Source organism: Amblyomma mixtum, chromosome 1 (genome assembly GCF_055824585.1).
Source record: "Amblyomma mixtum isolate Tamu chromosome 1, ASM5582458v1, whole genome shotgun sequence".
Classification (NCBI taxonomy): Eukaryota; Metazoa; Arthropoda; class Arachnida; order Ixodida; family Ixodidae; genus Amblyomma; species Amblyomma mixtum.
Window position 1 is genome coordinate 62,069,041 of NC_143012.1, and position 24,064 is coordinate 62,093,104.

Sequence of the window (24,064 nt, forward strand, 5' to 3'; positions counted from 1 at the left end):
AGTACGTGAAGTGCTGCACAGGTGTGGTGTATGAAATACCACTGACCTGCGGAAAAGCCTATGTGGGCCAAACGGGGCGGTGCGTTAATGACCGCGTGGCTGAGCACGCACGATCGCTAACAAATCTAGGAGGTGCACATCTTTCGCAGCACTGCGCTGAGTGCTTCGTGTGTAATCGTGCGGCATAACATGGGCCGGGGCAAAAAACATGCCAGCAATGCAAGAAGTGTGAGCCACGGCTTCGGGAGATAAAGATTCTGGGCAGGAGAGGAGATACGAAGGCGCGGGAGCTGTTGGAAACATTCCACATTAGGAAGAGGGGATTAGATTGCGTGAGTGATACCTCGGTCCGCCTTTTCAAGACTGAGATGGCATATCTTGAACGGTTTTGTTGATGCCTGTTGTACCGGTGTTTCTACTGCGCATGCCTTGAATTTTCTATATAGTTGCTGGCTTTGCAGTAAATAAAATCAGATGAAGTTAGCGCAAGTCCTGTGTCAGTCTCTCTTGTGTACGTCTTTTTGCAGCGCTATTTTCCTTTTCTGTCTCAAAGCGTGAAAAAGACCTGCAGTCTGCGCGAGCGCCAGTCTTTGCTACTCCAAGGATGCAGGAGATGCTAATATTCGGGAGATGAAGTAAGTGCCGAGGCAGAAAATTCCAGCACCACCACCAAATGCGAATCTTTCACTTCCTCTCTATGAACTGTCCTGGCCCGCTGACCAAGACGCTGGTAAAGACGAGAAAGAAGATCTCAACCACCGCGGCTGCATTGTACACCGCTTCATCATGCGTACGTTCGCCTCCTTTCTCCTTGAATTTTTAATCGAACAGCGCTTTTCATTGGGAGAGACGAAGTCTGTCGCACTGTCCAGCGATATGCTTACCCGCTAGAACATAATACGATCGGCGCTGAGAAAAATCAGCACGAACTTCGGGGTGACTCTCGGCAGTGGCACTGGAGCAAGCATAATCGAACATCTGCAACAAAAACGAAAACAGAAAGCCAAGGCATGCGCGTTATCAATTTAGAAAACGGCAGCTAAACTGGGTGGCTCATCTTCTCCTGTAAGATTATAAGCCACTGATTTCACGTTCCTTCATATCAGTCCGTTGTCTTGGTTTTCGTTCCCAGAGGCAGTGGACAGCAGAAAATGACGCGCTTGAGCCGAGGAAAAAGTCCGCATATTGTAGGTGTGTTACTAAAAGTAGGGGTAAGATGTCCCTGAATTTCACAGTGCGTCATCGTAGGGATTAATAAAACGTTTTGGGAAGCAGCGAGCTTCTGTGGAACGAATAATAAAAAAATTGAATCATAATGATCGATTTCCAAACCGGAGCTGCCGTTGTTTTGTCACAATATTTATCCCTTTGCTGTGCAGGTCGGGAACTGCCTTCAGAAGACGGATTTGCACAATCAAGTGAGTGCTCAACAATAGATGAGTTCCGCAACGTCTAGCGCTTTCATATTCTTCCCGTATAATCTTTCACGGACCCCTTAACTCTTTAATGTGCTGAAAGATAAAAAAATCCATACTCCGACTTGCAGCAAAGGGTGCTAAAAGGCTATTCTCACCAGTGTCGTAAGCGCTTAGCTACACCGAGAGTCTTCTGATGAAGGGTACGACGACAATGATTTCTGCATCGTCATTTGGAGAAACGACACTAATAGGCAAGGCAAAAGGGTTTACTTGCCCTTGAATCATGCAAAGTAACAGTTGCTTTGAACGTCCATGGTACGACGTGTTCTAATCTGGAAAGTGGTACACAACACGAACCACACTCCCGATTATCCTGACAGTTATCCCAAGAGACCTAGTTACGGGTTTGGTCCGTTAGTTGGTGCTGAAACCTTCGACTGTAATAGAAGTAGACATTGTGGGCAACCTGCGCGCCTAATAGCGCATTAGATAAGAGAGTGCAAGATGAACAAGGGGCAGGACGGGTGCCTCCGTCCGCTGAACAACGTCTCGGTTACCGGACTTGTGATCGTTTTGGCCTGTTGTCGGAACATTAGCTAGCGGACTAACGCTAGCTTTAGAAGGATTTACAACGGAATCTTGCGTGTCAGTATCTGCCAGCAGGGATTTACTGTATGCAATTCGTCTAGTATATCACTTGCCGTGCAACTCATGTTCTTCAATATTGCTTCCACCAGCTGCACAGCAAACATACTTCTATGCCCTAAAGTTTGCACCGACGCACACAGTTATAGATAATATTTTGCTCCAGGCGATGACGGTCATTTGTAGCGGTGTTGTTATTAGTTATCCCAGATACGCGTAAATTAAAGCCGGATAAAATGTTTCTCACTGTCTGCCGTCCATCAGATATTTAGTGGGTTCCGTACTAATAAGGACAGAACGGTATGCTGGAACTGTAAATGTAAATGTAAATTGGTTTTTGAGGAAAGGAAATGGCGCAGTAACTGTCTCACATATCTACGCGGACACCTGAACCGCGCCGTAAGGGAAGGGAGGAAGGTGGGAGTGAAAGAAGAAAGAGAGAAAGAGGTGCCGCAGTGGAGGTCTCCGGAATAATTTCGACCACCTGGGGATCTTTAACGTGCACTGACATCTGAAAATCCGTGTCCTGGCAGTCTTTAAGGAGTTCAACAATGCACAAAAACTACCGCGAAGTTCGTGCAATACCTTTTCAGGCCATGCAGACTAGTCGCTCTGACTTGTACAGCTTGGCTTTGCTTTATATTCGATGGAACATGTTTATTTTTTTTTTGCCGCCGCGGTGGCTCAGTGGTTATGGTGCTCGGCTGCTGACCCGAAAGACGCGGGGTCGATCCCGGTGTGGTTGAATTTTTGGGGGGGAGAAATTTTAGAGGCCCGTGTACTGTGCGATGTCAGTGCACGTTAAAGAACCCCAGGTGGTCGAAATTTCCGGAGCCCTCCTCTACGGCGTCTCTCATATCCTGCGTCGCTTTGGGACGTTAAACCCCAATAAACCAAACCAACCATGTTTTTTTTTTATGTGTAGCTATGTCGCAGACCGGTTCTCGCGATTTTAAAGCTCTAAGTTCGTGCAGTTTCTGCTTGGTCCACTCGAGCAGTAAGTTTTCAAGCAGTCAAGTAGAGTATATAGCAGACAACATACTGATGTCAGGTATGTTCACAATTTGAGCAATACTATTCCAACCTTGTAATGACAGCAAGGAGAAGGCGAAGTGTGGATTCCGTAATGCGCAATACTGCTAGTTTTACCACTACCCCACCGGAAGATACTCATCCGTCTAGAAGGGGACACCGACCAAGCGCGCCTTTTCAAATTGCATCCTGAACACTGTTTTCTTTTCATATCACTGATTCTACTATCGATATGTCTTTCAGGTGTTATGATGCTCGAAGTGCAACAAGTTCCCAGAGGTAGTATTGAACATTTATTATATTAAACATTATTATCATAAAAATGTATTAAACATTTCCTAAAAACAAGACTCCCTTAAAATAAACGCGTCTTTTTCTCTCATTTGCTTCTAACGCCAGTAGTAATAATTCTATTCACCTTCTGCTTCAGTGACGCCGGGGCCGTAAGTATTGCTTTTCCTTTTTGCATTCGTCCATACAGAAACGTCATCCAATACCAGTTGCTCGTTAAAACGCGATTCCATTTCTGACTGACGTAAGGCGCCTTTTTGAAGGCACACCTTATTTCTTCGATACGTGGGCTACCACTCTTAATATAGCATCGTAGGGAGAGGGCAGGTAAATGAGTTTCTTGCAAACACAATATGAACAAGGAAGGGGAAGCCTCAAGGAGTTTGCCATCGTTTCGACAAGAGGATTGTCTTTGTCTTTGCGAAGCGTTCAGCACTGCTGGAGCTTAAAAAGGGCCTTCACTCCAAGGAGGAAGGCCCGGTGAAGGGGAGGAAGGCATGAAGTGAGGAAGGTGTTAGGATGGAGAGCGTGAATCTTCTCCGGGCATGTTTGTTAGCTGCTAATATTGATTAACCGGTTGACCTGCAGAACTGTGAAAAGAAATGCGCCAGCTGAGTAGAAAGGAATCCGGAGGAGAGGAGTATAAGAAACAGCGAATACGGGCTTGAAGGCCTGTGTGTCCACACATTGGGAGCCGCGACAGGTCAGCCTACGTCACTGGGAGGAGTGACCAATGGTAGCCGACCACATAAATGGATAACGAAATGAAAGCTTGCAAAATATGTCCCGTGACATAAGCGCACTCAAAACAGCACTACCTCATCTTTCTCATTCGCATGTGAATGAAATATTCTCTGCTAACATTCACTGGAACGAAAGAAAGGGGACGGGATTTTTGTTTTCGTTTTGTTTGTGGTTTTAAGGAGAAATTATTATTTCGACTGTATTTTACATTAAAGCTATATTATTAGAACGCAGAAGAAAAATAAACCATATGCAGCATTGGGATCCGAACCTACGACATGCTCTGCTCGTGGTTTGGAAGGTCGTTCACGCTCAGTTCATAATTTGGCACTCTCGTTGGTAGCTTTGTCGCGACGTTTCTAGAAATATCATGCATCACCACAAACGCTCTCATCCTCAAGCAACATTGCAGAAAGCTGGTCGCCGTTTTGAGAGAGTATCTGTGTACAGTATCTTCTTCTGCGCCAAAACGGGATTCATTTTGCTAATCTGATGAAAGGAGAAGGATTGTCTGTAGAGAAATATACCTGTTTTGTCATATTGTATTTTCGCTTTTTTTCGGCCTTCATTTGATTTTACCCCGTGTGCTAGCAGTAGAGGGTCACAATAAAGTTAACTCAGTGCTTTCAACCTCATCCGGTCAATGTTGCCTGAATGGTCATGTTCACCTTCACCTATCTTTGCGTGTTGCAGACGCGCCGACGAATTCATCATCGTGTCGGCTATGTTCCTGATTCTCTTCATCGCGGGATTCGCATACTACATCATCAGCGCAGGTGAACGCAAATGTTTGCAACCTCAAGTTGTTTAAACACATGCCAGGAACGTCTGTAACGAAGCTACGAATAAGCACACGGCCCACTTTATCACATCGTTCATGAACCAGCCACATTTGGGTAAAAAATTTTTAAAGGTTTAACTCTTCTAAACCTCCTTATACAAAGTGAAAGCGGGTGATGTCCGCTGGGTGTCAGATTTCGCTTGTTGAGAACGCTGCAAGGTCCTCCGCGTAACAACATTCCGAAATGGCCCAGCTTCGCTCCGATTCATGGCGAAGCGCGCCATGCCTATGCGAGCAGTGCGCTCCCCTTTAAACCGCGTCCAAGCACGTGACGAGTCACGTGGTCTCAAAGCGGGAGAGCGCATGCGCGGCGGCGGAGGGAGCGCGCGCGCCGGCGGCGGAACCACCGCGGCGAGTGACGTGCTAGTCACATGGTCCAGCCAGCGCAGCTCCGGAGCGGCTGAAGGTCGCGTAAGGTCAAAGCGACGGAGTAGGCGAAACTCGCGGAACATGGCGTAGTAGAGCTTACGCTTTCGAACGCAAGTAATTAGCGGCAAATGCCCCTCAAAGATGCCCTCCAACCACTGGCGTCGACTTGTCCTGACGCCTACCACGTGCAAGCTGCCCACGATAACACGCTTGCAAGTGTAAGGCGGTTGACTGTTACTCCATGACAACAGATCGATGTCATTGGTTGGAAGACCTCCTTTGAGGTGCATTTGGCACTGTCTACCTGAATTGCATCTCCCTTTGGGGAGCCAAACGACATCCCTTTACTTAATGTATCAACAACCCACTCCCGTGAGAGTTAGTTTTGGGTTACTTCAACCCAATCCGCGGAAAATAATGAGCTTATTTTTTTTACTACGGCCCACTGAGTTGCCAACAGAGTCCATAAAAGTAATCTACAATGATGCTTCGTGTTTTAGATCGGCTTTCAAGGGTCCTAGCAAATGACATCCGAGTCGATGAATTCGAAATGATGTCACGCAAAAGCACTTTGGGCAGCAGATCTGACACTATTGCTCATCTTTTAGATCCATCAGGCTAATTTTACATTTCCTTGTCGGTACTGTTACATTTTTGCGCTGCCCGTGACAGTCTCGAACAACGCCACCTTTCCGACATAGTTGGACTTAAGCCATTGGCACAGAGAGGACTGTAGGTGTGTCGTCACTTTACCCAATCAGATCAAAGGAGAAGATGTTGCAGAGGGAAGAATCGTTACTTAGTCATGGTCCATACCGCCTCCAAAGCCTCGCATATGCTAGATAAATGTGACGCAGTTTCTGATAGTAACGGACGAAACTAGTTAAGTAGAGTTAAAAGGGATTTAAATTTTACCGTATACCTGCTTCGAGTAAATGCTTTGAAAACTGTTTAAGCCTTGCGACGAGTTACATTTTTCGCTTCAGTCAATCGCACTGCTAATTGCTTCACGTTGACATTGTGTCACACGAAGAGACAGTTCCCATTTAATGCCTATAACTTAGCGAGAAAATGTTTTCGAATCCTGGTATGAACATTTCATCGATGCCTACACGATTATATTAAAGCGCGTGTATGGTTCCTGGCACTGCTACTATTACAATACGGCGATACCCCGTCACCTATGTCCTGAGTATCGAGACTTTTTCTTTTGCGTACTTAACTTTAAAAATAACAGTAAATAATGTTCGTTATGTACCTTATTCCCGTTCAGCCCCAGAAAGCTCTAGAGCGACGATTCTGACTCCATTCCCCCGCACTGCTGGTACCAAGAAGGCCGCTGTCAAGAACGCTCAACCAAGACACTTTACCGAACACTTCAAGGCACGAAACTCAACCGTCTTCCACCACGGACATGCCCAGAGTGAGTTTCTGCGGATCAAACAAAGTGTTAAAAAGAAAACGCCGAGACTTTTCCTCCTATCTCGGGTAACCATGCCTCACGGCGCGGTGATTGAGTGGCTGTGACCTTTGGCTGCTGAGCTCAGTGACCTAATCAAGGCCGCGTGGGCGACATCATCCGACGGGAAGCGCGAAACGACCCTTCTTATGTGCAATATTAGAGGACGCAAAAGAATGCCAGGTGGTTGAAATTGTTGAGCCATCTACGTACTACAGTGTCTCTCATAGTTACCGTGCCCCTTCTGGGTCATTATCAAATCTTATATACTTATATGCCGGAACAGGGCCTCTACAATTCCGTACGATAGGTATGACGTAACGAGGAGTCACTAATGGGATACGGGTGGCGCTGACAGCACTGGGTGCTCCTCTGGAAGACAATAAGCGCTGTGGCGATGTCCTACGTTTAGAGAGAAAATCAGGACAAATAGAAACTGTATCGAGCATTATCGACAGGGTACCGCATTTTAATCAAGGAGAGACTATTCGTACCGAAAACGAAGCTTTCATGAACTGGAAAACATCAAAAAGCTAAACGCAGGCGTCGCCATCACCGGCTGATTTCAGAAGGAGAATGCATGGGTAAGCACCAATTTTTGGATGCGGATACCAGTTGCACCGATACACCGCATGCACGAAAAAACGGTGACAACTCGTCTATTTCGATAAAGACGTCAGCTGTTTGAATCGACAGGGGGCAAGGTTTTTTTCAATTCAGACTTCTCGCCCAGATTGCTAGAGAATCAGTTTTTAAATAGAAAAATAATATGAGGTTGTAATCTTCAGTTTCCCTTTAAGCATGCATGAGGATCGAAGGTGTGATGCAGTGGAGGGAGAATTGAAGCAGCGTGCTTCATATTCGGGCGCTGCTGAGCCCTAGTTGTAGTTGTAGCCACTTCCATTGCCGAAAGAAGGACCCTGCCCCATGCCTATGTGGACCATGCGACCATATAGTACCCATTTAAAAGGGACGCTAAAAATAAATATCAAACCAAGCAAGACGGATAGAATATGCCGCTGGAAGGGCACCGACTTCTATTTCGCGTCGTTGTATGGCTGCATTGCTGAGAAAACCGTGATTGAAAATCCCGGAACCCTTCCAGATTCAAAGCTCCTGCGAAAATTTAACAGCGACGGCGTCATTGCTACAGCGTCTTTGCAATCACAGGCGCCGCTTTCAAAGAACGCAAATGCGGCCGCAAACCGCAAAACAAAGTGAAAAGATCAGTGCTCCCTTAGCAGCTCAGGCATCCTCCGTCCCCCACAATACCGACGTGGACTCTCCGCTGCATCGCACACATCTGCATCTCGTTGCAAGCACCGCGGCTGCGATTAAAACTGCGTGAAGATCGAGGACACCGTAGACTGCAGAATAAACTGTGTATCGCGCTCAAGCGTGCGTAAATCGCAGGAAATAATGTAAGCGTAGGCCGTTCTGCGCGCTGCGTACCGACTTCGCCAAAAGTAACCGAGCGGCCAAGACGGCAGGGGGAGCGGCATGGAGGAATTTTCCTTCCTCCAAGGGGAACGGGCTCTCATCCGAGCGGCGGCGCTCCGGTCGCCTGCGCTGGCCGCTGCTCTCCGGCTGCGAGTGTAAACTGGGTGACGTATGCCCGCGCTATCGCCCTCCTTCCTTGGTTCATAAGAAGTGAAGCAGGTAGTATGTGCGGTGAGCAATATCGCGCCTTCAGAGCGCTGTCATACTGAGCGAGGGCGCAGGCACACGTCAGCTAGTTTGCACTCGCAGCCCGGGTGCAGCGTCCAGCGCTGAAGATAGCAGCGCCCTCTGTAGGCCAAAAGATCGCTCAGGCTACCGGCATGGATGCTCGGTTTTCTGACAAAGCCGGTACACGTAAGCTTCGAGGGATCCTCAAAAAATTGAGCGAAACTGTCTCTCTCTAGCGTATTCATTCAACGCAAGATCTGAGTTAAAACCTGCGAGTACATTTCTCATCAAGCGATGCACTGTGATTTCGATTATCATGTGTTTGTCAAATAAGTACGCAGTAAGTATGATTACAGACAACCTTTGTGACTGTCTCCGCTGTGGTTCTGATTTCTACGTTTGTGAATTGCTTCCTGTAGGCTTTAAGCGCAAACGACTAGGGGTACGTTCCGCTCAATTGTAGTCTGCCGCCTTTCGGCTATACCTGTCGGCAGGGGATTGACGAATTTTTATCTTTCTTTATTGGTCTGCCTCATTCCAGTCTTGACTGCATGAACATGGGTAACGGGACTTGGGTATGTGGTGACATCATTCGTGGATCCTTCAGCATTGGCTTCCCTTATTCTGGTCGTTTTGGCGAGACAGTGAGTTTCCCCGATCCTACCAAGTCATCTCCTCATTCCACGCTGACAGCTGTCCAGAAGATTCGGGAATGAGGGAGATTTTGTCTGTATTAGATATGTCTGAAAATACACTCTCATCCAGTGCAGCGATTCTTATTTATACTTCATTCATTGATACAAGTGCAGTGCTTTCCAGCTTTCCTGGCGAAATCTGCATGCCATCTTTCTCACTTTCTCGCTGGCCGCTGTTATCTCTGCCTACCTGCTTCGAAACAATGTTAGTCTACTGCTCATACGCCGTTATTTTGAAACAGCATGCCCTTGCTTAGGATTCCTTAATTTCCCGATCATGTAACATATGTTTGCTCTTCGTGCTTTTGTACACAACCGCCAATATCCCCCTGTCTGCCAATCGGCTGGAAGTTGAAGAGAATGTCTGGTAAGGAGATAAAGTGACGTCACTGCAGGTCCGGTGCTCCTGTGCGGCCTGGTCTCCCCCGGTCGGCTCCCGAGCGGTGCCAATGACTCCGTCTGGGTCTCGTGGAGGCAGCTTCCCGACGTTAGCGTATGCGACTACATCCTCCTCGACATCGAGGCCAACGAGGACGGATCCTACAACAGTACGCCGCCATGATGCTTCCTGCGTAGTGCTCGAGCAAACCACAGGACCGAGGTCTTCATGTTCTTCTTTATTAAGGCTAAAGTCTTACTTAGCCCCATCAGGCAAAATTCCGTCGGCGACCGTCGTTGCCGAGACCGAGAGATGGTCTGAAAAAGATGGCGTCGCAACAGCCGCCGTCTGGCTATCGAAGCGATGAGTGTAACGACGGTATATGCACAACAGATATCAGGAGCAGCCACTTCCGGGGCAGAGGAGCATCGCTTAAACGCTTCCCACGATCTATGATTGCGACTGCGAGGGCCGTGACGTAATCAACATCGCGTAACCACCGGTGGACCAATCATAGAGCACCGCCAAATTTGAAAATCTTAGGGCATCCAAAATTTGGAGCTTTGAAATCTGCGCTGCGATTGTCTTGCCTGTTTTCGTTTCTTATCGTCCTCAGGGAAGACACTTTCATGGCGAACTTTCTTCCAGAAACTATCCAGTGGAGCTGTAGCCGTAAAAATGGTACTGCTTGAATTATATCTGTTTGTTTAAGAGCCGTAGCTTTATGAGCAAACTTTTTTCTAGGAAACCGGCTTTTCCTTCGCTCTTGTAGCCTGCCGCTTCCGGAATGCCCCTTCCTGATCTGCTTACAGTGGTGAGGTATGCGGCTTGCCACGATTAGTTTATGGTGTTATGAAAGGGGGCAAAATTGCAGTTATTATTCAGACAGCATTTTATTTGGCTAGCGGGGCACATAAGTACCTCAAAGTATAACAGCGTTAGCTGTCTTAGTTTACTCTACGGGGTCAGCGATGTCCAGAGCAGGGCTACGTCGCAAGCTCGCCCGCTGTCACGTGACCACCCTTACACGCAATCCGGCCCTCACGTCTCACGCTTCGTGGTGTCATTATCTCAAAACGTGGCGCTCAGTCACCCCCAGATGCCCCGAAATGCCTCCCACAAATGCATTCCCTTTAGTAGGATTCAATCATGCCTCTCCATTCGGCCTTGGTGGCGAATTCAACGTCTGCCTTAAGAAGCGCAACGAATCGTAGCGGATGTCGCACGTGACTTTTCAGTCTTGAAGACAGTCCAATGCAGTCGGCGAAACCGCGAAGCACTTGCATCCATCCTATTGGAGTTCTAGTAGCGCAATTTAAAAGTAATTACGCCCATAAAGGCGCGTTTCCCTAAACTCAAAGCACACGCACATTTAGGGTGCTAGAAACGGGAACCGCACATAGCAAGTGTTGTGGCCACACACAATAATCCGCATTATAGTTATTTTGTATTTTGCCCATGAACCCATACCCATTGTCGCACAAAACATACACAGAGCTCGTTATACAAGGTGTTGCACCTAAGACTTTAAATAATTTTTTAAAAAACGAGCTTCTTGAGTTTGAAGAGCACTTTTTTGGCACAGCATTGTGAGCGGTGTGGTACATCAGAATACCGCTAATACGAGCTAACCAGTAGGCTGGTTCACTAATAATTATTAGTTAACTTTCTAACTACTGCCGTTAAGCTCCATAATTATTGAGAGCCATGTAGTTTACCGTAAGTAATATCCATACCTGCTTTTAGAGTTTTTAAAACGCTATAATCCTCGGCGCTGTGACCCAACAAATTTTGCCTACATTGCGCCAAAATGCATGCGCTTTCGCGAAGCTTGCAACCAAAGCAACCTCTCCAGTGCGCGTAACTCCTCTAAATAGCCAGAAAATGTTGGGCCCCAGCGCCGAGTGTGACCGCGTATTCAACATTCTAAATAATTAAGGAGCCTCACAGTAATAGTTAGAAAGTTAACTATTCAATATTAGTTATCCAGTCTGCTAGTAAGCACGTCTTAGCAGTATTCTGATGTACTACACCTCTTACATGCTACGCCGAAAATGCGCTCGTCTAACTCAAGAAGCCGATTTTTAAATGTTCTGTAAATTCTGAGGTGAAACACCATGTATACTGGGCCACCATATCGTTAGTAGGTTTGGGAATCAGCTTTCGCTGACCCCTCGCCATTGGGTATAAGTGCCCTTCAGTTGTTGTGCTCTCCCTTGCCGAACGTTCCGCGTACATCGTCTCACATCGCAGAGTCGCAGTACCACTTCCTGCTTCAAGCAAAGGTGAGGTCCCGGTTCCTATTCACGCTGGCCTCCGGCCGGCCTTTCCGTGAGCTTCAAGCCCAGTTCGGCCGGATACCTTTCAAGAACAGCGCCGCCCTCCTGCGGCATTCGCCCGGTGTGTACGGATTCGGACTGCTGGACGACGACCGTGGCACCAGAGGTCGCGCAGTCACCGATGAGGCAATTCGCAGCACGGTCAAGTTGTTCTCGGTGAGCTTCAGAGAAATTGCGCGGTTGTCTCTTGGTCTATGCATGACCGACCTGCCGAAAAGGGCCGCTACAGGGCTTGTATGACTTTTGTGAGGGAACAGCGCAAAACACCGGGACAAGAGAAAAGCGCTGACTTACAACTGGTTTTTTTTTTTTTCGAAGAAACACTGCTTCTTATACCTTCTTCACCCCCTCAAAAACACATGCGTCACAACCATATCGTTCAAGCGTCCAAAAGAAAACATAAGACAAATAATCACAGAGATTAATAATCACATTTTTAGCATGTCAAATTCTTTCTTTGTCAAAGCAACAGACGACGTGCTGACACAATCGTTGCGCAGACTTGCTATCGAAGCTGCCTCGATTATTTCCTGGACTAACTGGTATTTGTGATTAGCCAAAGATTTACATTTGTGGAAAACAGGTGCACAACATGTTGAAGGGCAATCTCTGCAATGAATTCCCAGGTTCCTGCAAGCTTGCTCGAAATTAGTTTTGTGTTCTAGTAGCCTTTCATTCATGCACCTGCCAGTCTGCCCAATATATTGTTTACCACATGTCACTGGCAACGAATAAACAAGGCCTTCGGTGCACTCCACAAAGGGGGTTCAATGCTTTATCGTACATCCCTGCTTCTTTTTGGTCGGGTCGGAATTGACTCGTCTGCACAGACTTTGAGTTTATTAGGAGCAGCCATCACCACATTCACGCCAGCTTTTCGACCTATGCTTTACAGGCGATGGGAAACGTTACGAATATACGGTATTTCTACTCCCGGCCTCCCTTCTTTCTGTTTCTTTGCCTCAATACCGTATATACACAGCGCAATACCGTAATACCGTAATACCGCAATACCGTAATACCGTATATTCAAAACGTTTCCCATCGCTTGAAAAGCATAGTTCGAAAAGCTGGCGTGAATATAGTGATGACTGCTCCTAATAAACTCAAAGTCTGTGCAGACGAGTGAATTCCGACCCGACCAAAAAGAAGCAGGGATGTACGATAAAGCATTGAACCCGCTTTGTGGAGTGCACCGAAGGCCTTGTTTATTCGTTGCCAGTGACATGTGGAAAACAATACATTGGGCAGACTGGCAGGTGCATGAATTAAAGGCTACTAGAACACAAAACTAATTTCGAGCAAGCTTGCAGGAACCTGAGAATTCATTGCAGAGATTGCCCTTCAACATAGTTTAGTTTAGTTTATGGGGTTTAACGTCCCAAAGCGACTAAGGCTATGAGAGACGCCGTAGTGGAGGGCTCCGGAAATTTCGACCACCTGGGGTTCTTTAACGTGCACTGACATCGCACAGTACACGGGCCTCGAATTTCTCCTCCAAAGAAATTCAACCGCCACGGCCGGGATCGAACCCGCGTCTTTCGGGACAGCAGCCGAGCACCATAGCCACTGAGCCACCGCGGCGGCGCCCTTCAACATGTTGTGCACCTGTTTTCCAAAAATGTAAAGCTTTGGCTAATCACAAATACCAGTTAGTCCAGGAAAATAATCGAGGCAGCTTCGATAGCGAGTCTGCGCAACGATTGTGTCAGCCCGTCGTCTGTTGCTTTGACAAAGAAAGAATTTGACATGCTGAAAATGTGATTATTAATCTCTGTGATTATTTGTCTTATGTTTTTTTTTGGACGCTTGAACGATATGGTAGTGACGCATGTGTTTTTGAGGGAGTGAAGAAGGTATAAGAAGCAGTGTTTCTTCGAAATAAAAAAAAACAGTTGTAAGTCAGCGCTTGTCTCTTGTCCCGGTGTTCTGGGCGGTTCCGTCACAAATGAATAACCAACATTCCCAAGCTGCTGTCCTGGCTTGTATGACGCTGACGTATTTGAATGAATTGAATGAACCTTCCAAAAGAACACAAATATAATACAAGGCGCATTACGTACAACACGGGCAAGATACCGACAGACTACGGTATCCAAAAGCACTCTTTCATAATTGCAGATTTTCTAAATCACCATCCTACCATTCTCACTATTGTAAACGAATCGTCATCTCTAGGAAACTTCAAAAAAGAGTGAACATGTACTTGTTATCGACTCAGATATGATTGTTTTCCTTTGAAAGTGCAACATGCTTTCACTGTTTCTGTTATTTATTGCATGTGTGTTCCATTTTTGGTGTACCTATATACTTCATGTAGTTTGCTTCCTGTGTGCTGCTTGAGTGTTTTGTGTTTTTAGAAAGGGGACTGACACTTAGTCAGGCATTCGTTGCGTTTTGCAGCCCATCCTATTTGTCGCTTTTCAGCCGTGGCTGTGTCTTATTTGTCACTCCATGAATACAGAAGGAGTGAACGTTCCATTGCGTTTTACATCCATAGTTGTAATCTTCTAAGGTTTGACTTAATTTTGGTGTACTTTTGTAGCTTTTGTGCAATGCCTTCTCTAATTCTAAACCAATGCATTTGCATGCGTGCCTTCGGTTAAGTATGGGCGATATTTCCGTCCTGTGACGGCCTCAAAAGCAAGGCTAAGAGTATGTTCGAGCAAATAAATATATTATGCGGCGAAGTGTCCATATGTAAGAAACAATGACCGTTTACCGCCTTATTCGCTTCCAGGAACTCACCTTAAGCCTAACCGCAGCCGGCTACGAGAAGCGAAACATCACAAACTTTCTAGCCCTGCGACCGGTGGGTCTCCGTGCACACTTCGCGCATTTCTCCAAGCTTCTGCGGACACTGGACGGGTGAGATGCCAACTTTGCAATTTTTTCGCCGCCTCTGAGGCAGCTGACAACGCCATTAAACGCACGAATTAACTCCTATAAGAATTCTTATTTCCCCAGAATGATCTCAGAGTGGAATAGCCCCACTATTTAAATAGTAACAGAAACTTTCCTAAACCTATTTGAAACCCGCCTTTAATTTTCTTATATTTTTGCAACCTATGTACCTATGCTGCATTTTTGTAATATTGCGTTTTTTGCACTCCTGGTTACGATTTTTGCTAATTTCGTTTTTTTTTTAATGCGAGAGCATTATATGGCTCTGTCGCGTCAGCAAAAAGTGTCCGCAATTTTGTCCGCACGATCACGTCGTTCTCTGAAGATAAATGTGTGAAACTGTGATTGTGACAGATAGTGTGTGATAAAATGTTGCTGTGGAAAAAATTTGGTCGATGAGGTGCAATTAAAAACTCAGAACAATACACTTAGACGTGAAAATAGCCACGGACGTCGGTATAGTACATGGGCGCCAGAACATCAACGGACGTCGATATAGCATGTGGACGTTTTGCTTTCGCATTGCTCCAATGCGGGTCGCCACAGTGATCTATAATTTTTTGTCCTAATTTTTTGGCTTAGATGGAACAGTCCCCGCTCGCAGGCGAAGCTCTGCTTTTAAACATTCGTCGGCGCATGCGCACTTTGCAGAGTGCCTTATCCGCGGCGCGCACTGACACCACCAATGGATTCTATAAATGGACTTTGGCAGAGGCAATCCACCCTCAATCAAAGAACATTCAGCGGAGAAACAGTATTTCCCCTAGTCTTCAAAGAAAAGAAGTTCAAAAAACGCCTTTTGGCAGAAAAAGTACCTCCCCCCCCCTCCCTCAAAGATAAAGTCTTCGCAAGTGTTAACGATAGGCTCTTTTAAGAGGGAGCCGCCGCGGTAGCTCAGCGGTTATGGCGCATGGCTGCTGACCTGAAACACGCGGGTTCGATCCCGGCCATGGCAGTCGAATTTCAATGGAGGCAAAATTCTAGCCCGTGTACTGTGCGATGTCAGTGCACGTTAAGGAACCCCAGGTGGTCGAAATTTCCAGAGCCCTTCACTACGGCGTCCCTCATAGCCTGAGTCGCTTTGGGACGTTAAACCCCGGTAAACCAAAGAAAACTTTTAAGAGGTGGACTGAGTTGCATTGTACCCTTATTTGTGCCATTTAGCACTTGTGCAAGCACTGGTTGCCCCAGTCTTAAACCTAATTGTGCTGAGGTTAAGGTTAACAAAAGCGTCTGCGCTTTACGCATTTCCTGAAAAAACAGCCTGGTCGCCTTCCTCATCATCCTTTCTATATCGGCTCCTCGGCCCCTGTGCCTCGTGGAAGCGACCTCCGCTTGGAACTCTCCTGGCTGCTTCATCAAGGACGACGTGCAGCCCTCGGTGGTAAGCTCGAAAGTAGCTCCTAAGCGTCAGTAGAAATGTGAACATTAGAATTACCCGTCCGCGGATGTTGGCTGCAATAAAGAGCCGCAGGTTCGATCCCTGACGCAGCCGCTGCATTTCAATGGAGACGAAATGCAAGAATGCTCGTGTTGTAAGATATCAGCCCATGTTTAAATTACCTCAGGCGCTGTAAACTAATTTGGAGCCCTCCACTACAGCGTTCTTCATAGCCCATGTGTCGCTTCAATATGTTAAACCAGGACATACCTCCACCACATTCGAGTGGTAACTGAAGCAGAATGCAAGAATCTCTGAGCAATCCTACTAGCTGCTGGAAGAGAGACTTTAATTAATAGAGGTGAGGTCTGCCTGGTTATTAGCCTAGCATGCTACTCTAGGTGAGAGTTACTTAGCATTACTTGCCTATAAGAGCCTCCGAAATATTTTCTAACCTTCACTTGGAAGTTTTTTTGTACATATAGTGCTCTACTTTCACAAACAGGCTCTATGAATTTAAGGCGTGCCTGGGGATTGCAGATATTTGTTTCAGCCAGTGTTTTTAAGTAAGAGCTACCTGCAAAAAAATGACATAAGAGTGTTCAACTTTGAGGATTTCTATTGACATTCCTATTCCTGTTTTAGATGACGCGTCTACGAGTTCACAGGTGAATTAATTCACTCGCAGCAAGAGAGCCTCCAGCTGATCGCGACTGTGGACAGACCCAAGTCGCGCTTCGCACTAACGCTGAGCCTTAGGACAGACGTCTTCGACAACGTCGACTACTCCCTCCGAGCTCACCAAGAAGGCCGCCCGAGGAACAGCGCCGCCGGCAAGACCTGCTACATCCGAAGGCACCACTTCGTTCGACGCGGGGTAAGATGGATAATGTATCTGGAAGATGTAATTACAGTCCTTAAACTAACTTGACTGCCGTAGCTTCTTAGTTCCATAGACAGGTGTAGTTAACGCCCCTTGATTCCTTAGTTCTTATACTTCTAGTTCCACCTTCACTCCTCGTAAAGCTGGAATATCGCGTCGAGCACTTAAAACTTTTATTTTACCGCAGCGGTGGCCTAGTCCTTTCAGCATCCGCCTAGCCTGCGTGAGGTACGGGGTTCGATTCCCAAGTGTCGCCGGGTACCCACCGGTGATACAGTGGGTACAAGCTTTCCCCTGGCCTAGTGCTCGGCTTAATTAGGGTGAAATGCTTGGGAAATGCGACTCTGACCCCACCTTGAGAAGAAGGAAACAACCTTGTGACATGGCGCTCTTTGGCCACCCTTGTTTTATAAAATTCATCGTTATCAAAATTCTTATTTTATGGTATAATGACATACTGCCGAGTGCTACGTTTCGTTTTCTAGCTAACAACTAATTCGTTGTCCTAATTATTCAGTCCACTTTCAATCGACTTTCCTCTCTTATGTCCTGGCTCTTAGGATAAAGAAAAAATAATAGAATACTGCAATTACATGGAGAGGCGCAGAGAAGTTTCCACGTCCAACGAGCTTGGGCAAAAATTTTGAACATTAGAAAACTTTAAGGTAGATGTATAGAAATAATAAAAGTAATGATCCATTCTTCCCATATGTAGCAAAATCGATCTTTTGCACTGCTTCCAACGCTCGCACCGAGCAGTTAGGGCTGCCATAAAAAAAACCATTGGCGAACACTTTTTACGATAGCCAAAAAACAAATGCAAACCTGCGTACAGGAGATCTTGGGGATATGTTTATTTATTTATTTATTTATTTATATATTTATTTATTTATTTATTCATTCATTCATTCATTCATTTATTGTACCCCAGGGCCAAATGCATTACAGAGGGGAGTGGGTTAATTAGGATAAAGAACAATGAATATAATACATTGAAAACAGGTTGTACAAAAAAATTTTCTCCAGAATAAAACAAACATTCACAAAGCGTAAATAACATAAAATCAATGTGCACAACACAGTGGAAACCGATATAACACATGATCAACTTCCTTCTGAATAAACAATGTTAGCTATTGCGTCGTGAAAGGTTTTGTTGTCTGCAATCGCTGCAATATCGGGGGGAGGCGGCTCCATTCCACAGATGTGCGAGGAAGATATGACTGAAAAAAAGATTTGGTGTGGCATGTTGGGATGCCAACCTTGTGGCGGTGATCGATGCGACGTGAAATGTATTCTTGGGGTGATATGAAATACTCGTGAAGCGCAACGTGATGATATAGCTTGTGAAATAGTATTAGGCGACCAATTTTACGACGAGATTGTAACGGTGGTAGTGACATGTTAGATTTCATGGCTGTGATGCTTGCCGTACGGTTGTAATTTGAAAGAATGGAGCGAACGGAATTATTTTGGACTAGTTCCAAGGAATATACGAGGTTTTCATGTGTAGGGTCCCATATTGATGCTGCGTATTCTAGTTTAGGACATATGAGTGTTTTATAGAGGATAAGTTTGAGAGATGAGAGAGCGGCTGAGAAATTGCGACGTAAGTACCCTAACATGCGGTTGGCGTTATTAATAACGTAGTCAATATGAATAGACCATGTTAAATTTTGAGTGATATGAATACCTAGGTACTTGTATGTTTCTACCCAATCAAGAGGAGTGCCATTAAGATAATAGGAAGGAAGAGCGTTAGGTGCACGGGAAACACACAAAACTTTACATTTATTAATGTTTAATTCCATATTCCATGTAGCGCACCAGTTAGACACCAAATTGAGGTCTGACTGGAGAGTGTCAGTATCGTTAACATTATTTATTTCCCGAAATATTACACAATCGTCAGCAAAAAGGTGAATGTTAGAAGATATGGCAGAAGGAAGGTCATTAATATTGTTATGGTGCAAATTTGCAATGCATGAAAAAATTGCGCTCAGAACTCCTTTCAGTTTCAAAAATGCTTTTGTCCACAATTGCTGGCTATGATTACATCAGGCACTGATTCACTTTTCTTGTGTGAAGTATGGTATCCAGCGGCCTGGTCAATGTGCTGAAATTTCTCTCGAAAGTTTTTTTTTTTTCGAGGAAACAAGTCTGTCTAGCTTGTTACCTTAATTTGTTATTACTTGTTATTGTTATTAATTTTTTTATATCTAAACAAAAAATTATTCACACGAAAAAAAATACAAGCATTACAATTTTCATACCTGGCTTTCTTAGCATAGTTCAACATTAAAAACTTAATTTCGTTTCCTGTTGTGATTGGCCAGCGGAGTAATACAGTACGTCGCGGAATGTGACCCAGTGATAGCATCTGCTGTTTTTTTTTTAAGCTGTGTTCTACTGTAATGGTAATGACATGTTGTCCTTGTTCTTCCCGCAGGAGTGCCCTCTGGCTGAAGCACCGAGAAGCGCATCTCATTCAGCCGACACCTCCGGAGAGTGCAACTTTATCGTCAGTACCTGGCAGAGCGAGCGGCGAGTGATGAGCTTCGAAACGGCTGCCAGCATGGAGAGAACGGTATGCAAACAACGTGCGGGGATTTTACTTGCAAAGCAGGGCCCATGAGCGCGTTGGGCTGTGGCAGAGTTGCGGCCAGTTGAGAGTTGAGTTTGAGTTTATTAACATTTTAGTTCTCAGCACAGAAAACTAAGGGCCGGGAACAAAAGGTACAAAACCTGTACCTGGCTGGGTCCCCTGACCCCACAACAAAGTTGGTAGCGATGCACTCCGAATAAACAAATCATAAACTAACGAAGAAACACGAACAAAGCGCTTTGAAAGAAAACAATTTGACATGATGTTTGAAATTGTGCGCAACACTCGTGCCAATATAGGCAGGTTGGGCAGTGTAAGTGGTGAAAACTGCAGAAACCCATTTATTATTTAAAGATAATTTGTCGGGAAACAAACCCGGTGACGTCCGGTGTCGTCTGTCTTAAAATTTGCTGATAGGTCGACGGGTCTTCTGTGACGTCGTGAACCCACGTTATAAGGCCGAGTAGGCAGGTTGTGGGCAGACGTGGCTAGATAGCTCTGCGTATCAGGTTGGAATGACGCTAAAATGAGCGTCGCTTGTATTTAGCGTAGCGAGCAAACGAAGAGGGTGACCACGGCGTATGTCGCTGAAGATGAGGTATCGCCAGCTGCAGAGGCACAGCGTCTGCTGCGAGCAGCAATCACGGAATAGACGTAGGCCGAGCAGATTTCAAACTTTGACGTTATCGCATTCTCAACGTGTAACGCATTTGCTTCCTGTAAATTTCTTTTATCACATTAAGGAAAATAAGGAAAAGTAGCGAAGGGCAAACAAGCCATGGATTCAATCACCTTTACCATTAATTTCCTAAAGAAATATTTTCCTGCTATCCTTTTAAATAGAACGGAGAGTTGAGCTAGTTAGTACATACTGCTGGGAAAAAATAGCACTGAGACGAGGGACAAAGAAAGAAAGAAAAGAAAGGTCCGGTGTCTTCTTCTTTCTTTGTCCCTCGTCTCAGCGCTGTTTGTTTTCCAGCAGTGCTATCCTTTTGCTGAGCAGTGAGTACGTGGCAATAAAATCTATCGCAAACGATACACTTTTGGGAAATCATTCTGTCGTGCTTATCTCTGCAAAATGCCAATAAAATGTCACCAAAAATCTTTGGGATAATGTAAACAGGAATTCGCTGATAAAGGTCTAATCTATTTATAGGTGAGTAGTACACCACAGGCTTCATCTTTGAACGCAGATGCTGCGAGCGTACCGGAGCCTGGGACCGTCTAAGCACGGAATCCTAAGCTGGCTTCTGTACAACGTCACCTCCTACGCGGCTGTCAGCTTCTGCCCCATGGGCCATACCCGAATCGACAAAGTCCGGGAAGTTCTGGACCGCTACCGGCCACCGAAGCCTACTGCCTAGAAACGGCCTCTCCTTTATCTATGTGTTATAACGATTCTTTCGCGTGCTAGCGCCAATTTTTTATTTGTTTTTAAAGGCCTATAATATTTAGATGTAGCAAATAGTTATTGTATGAGTATCCGTATTACCTCATATGTGTAATATTTCCTATAAATACGAAAACAAGCTATAAATACGAAATCTTTGCTTGCACTAAATCTCTACTGTGTTTGTATTTTGGTTCCTCTTTTGCCCCCTTCTTTTTCTGCAAAAGCAATAAAACATATCAAAGAATATTGCCTATACTGCTGAAGTCAAACAAAAAGGAACTTTTAATTTTTCCCCGCCGAAGTACCGAACCTGCCGTCATTTTTGGGTTGAATTCTTCGTTAACATCTTCCAGTCAGGTAACATGAAAATGATGGTCGCAAAGACTGAAGTACTTTTTACTGTCAATACCAGTAATGTTTTAGTTCTCACGGTGCATCATTGGTGTTCACGATCGCAATGATCATATGAAAGACCGCAGGACATATATGAAGCAACGCCTTAAGCATGCCGTACGAAAATGCCTTTATGCCCTAACCCTAAAGTCAGGTGTGTGATTCCCGACTAATTTCTTAGCTCAAATCATTTACTTCGTTCACTTGCACGTCCTAATGCCACCTGAGTCATATTGGAACCTTCTAATCACCCGTTTCCTAGTGTTTTGATCACTGTCAAAATCACCGCGCCAAGTTTTCTGTGAGCACCTCGTCGACTAATGTGGATTTTTTGCACACAACAACGCGGACTACGGATTTTCCGCGCAACGGGGCCCCTAACGGTGTCGCATTAAAAGCTATTGTCAGACACACACACGAGAGACAGACACACCGGACCACTAACAACTGACAGTTTATTTCTGGTTTGCGCAGAATAAGTTGCTGCGGCGAAGTAATAAACAACCAGGAAATCTACACCGTGATTTACAACCAGCAAAGATACGAGGGACACGATGAGGAACCATTTTCTGTTTATGCACTAAAACTTATGCTGTACCAGCTGCTTTGACGAAGAACGCGTAACGCAGGATCCACTCACAAGCACGCACACGCACGCACAGAGCGGCCTTTCCGCCGAAAGAGGACTATATCGTTAGCACAATATAATTCAACATATTATGTTAAATGGCGTAGGAAAAAACTGCACCCTGCGATAAGCTTTTAACACTGTCAGGTTCTCCTCAACACTTCAACACAGTTTCAGCCATTATTGTACAAAATCCCAAGGCGCCACTACCCGCATAAATTAACTCCTTTGTTCAGTCGCGCCATCACACCCACAGCTTAAATAACCATAGCGCGATGGAACGATCTCAGTGCTCATGTATCTGGAACTCGTAATGTGCTTCCAGCAATACCACAAAACAGACATTTTTCATTTGCTGCGATGTTTTGTTTTGCTTTGTTTCGCTTTTATGCTTTCCTTTATTTCTGTTTACTTCTGTTACCCAATTTAGACAGGCCATTTGGGCGGAAAAATCAATTCGGTGCATGAACCGGTAATAAATATTCCGCATTGGACACTGAAGGCGCAGTTTGTGCGCAATGCAGGCTTGAGGTTGCTTAAATGACTATACCGTGTGTCGAGCTTCGCACCAAAAGCACGATCCATAGTGCACGGTACATAACATACTGAGTCCCTGTTGAGGTCTGCTGAGTTCTGCTGAGCCATCTCTGCTAAATCATCTAGTTCCCAAAATTACCAGCCTGTACCCGAAATTCTAGGATTCAAGCCTTGGCGGCTACCATACAAAGATCGAAAGTCTTGTTTGGACGAGTTGGTAGTCGTTCATGCTCAACATTCAAGGAGGCGGGACTTAGAGCGACAGAGACTGATGCCTACTACCGACTTACTACACGAAAGCACTCGTCCCGAAACTTATAAGCAATGTTCATGTCGTAACCAAACGATCATTAAATGGCAAGAGGCTGAGTACGAGATTTTGCATGATGACAATCCTACTCAGACAAGGAGTCAGCCATGTGCGGTTCACATATATGTGTAAGGTCACAACCTGATATGCGGAGTACGAGATGGGCATGACACCCATGGACTTAAATGATCCGTTTATGCTGCTTCCTGTCATGGTTGTTATCCTTTCATTGCCACAAATTCAATAGCTTAATGTTCTGGCAATCGGCGGTCAATGACACCTGCATCACTTGTGAGGCGCACGAAGTAAAAGCAGTCCTTTTCGATCCTTTGCAACCTCTCCTGCCCGCGGCCTGAAATCCCGTGTCTGAATATTTTATGTTATACTTAAGGAGGAGCACCTCATCAAATATAACACGGAATTGTGATCGCCCCCAAGAATGACGGCAGCCATTGAGTCAATCCGAAATCCATCATTCCAGCGTGTGCAACTTCCCGGATTCTCCAATTTGCTAAATTTCTAACGCGGAGAAAGCCTTGTACGACCAATTAGCAACGAAACCCGACGTCATTGTCGGCGTCCAGCGAAAGTCGTCCAGAAAACACACCCAATGATGTCATCAGAAAAGATAACATTTCTTTAGAAGATGCGGGATGTTAAACCAAGTAGTACCTTCCAATAGCGAGGCGAACCTAGTGAACCTGGTTTAGGAGTTGTCTTACGAGTGTATGCTAATTAGTACGAGCGCCATAGAAATGAAGAAAGATAAATTTGAAAATAATGATTTCGTCTTCAAAGCACGTAAGTATTCTCAAGTGCCATCCGTATTTTTTTTCTTTCCAGCATCATCATCATCATCTGCCTGATTTCACCCACTGCAGGTCAAAGGCCTCTCCCATGTCTCTTCAATTAACCCTGTTCTTTGCCAGCTGCGTCCACTGTACGTGTCCCCGCAAACTTTTCAATCTCATCCAACCAAATAACTTTCTTTAAAGCCAAACTTTCAAGCAAACCAACATATAACAGGAAAGCAAGCATTAAAGCATTCCTGGTGCGGTACCGTCAGGTCTGGGTGACGCTTAAGCGGACGTAAAACCAACGCACTGCGTTTCTCAGGTTTATAAACACATCCGTCGCGTTATCTCACAAT

At 45.5% G+C, this 24,064-nt stretch overlaps 1 protein-coding gene across 1 annotated transcript; it reads left to right on the top strand.

The window, feature by feature from the left end:
- Positions 1-630: 630 nt before the first annotated feature.
- LOC149366462 (uncharacterized) lies at positions 631-21,017 on the top strand. Its single transcript, XM_089570890.1, has 9 exons — positions 631-635; positions 4,824-4,906; positions 9,558-9,710; positions 11,795-12,036; positions 14,621-14,748; positions 16,048-16,168; positions 16,854-17,042; positions 19,498-19,635; positions 20,847-21,017. Exons 1-9 carry the CDS (start codon positions 631-633, stop codon positions 21,015-21,017), a joined length of 1,230 nt encoding a protein of 409 aa, XP_089427016.1.
- Positions 21,018-24,064: the final 3,047 nt, after the last annotated feature.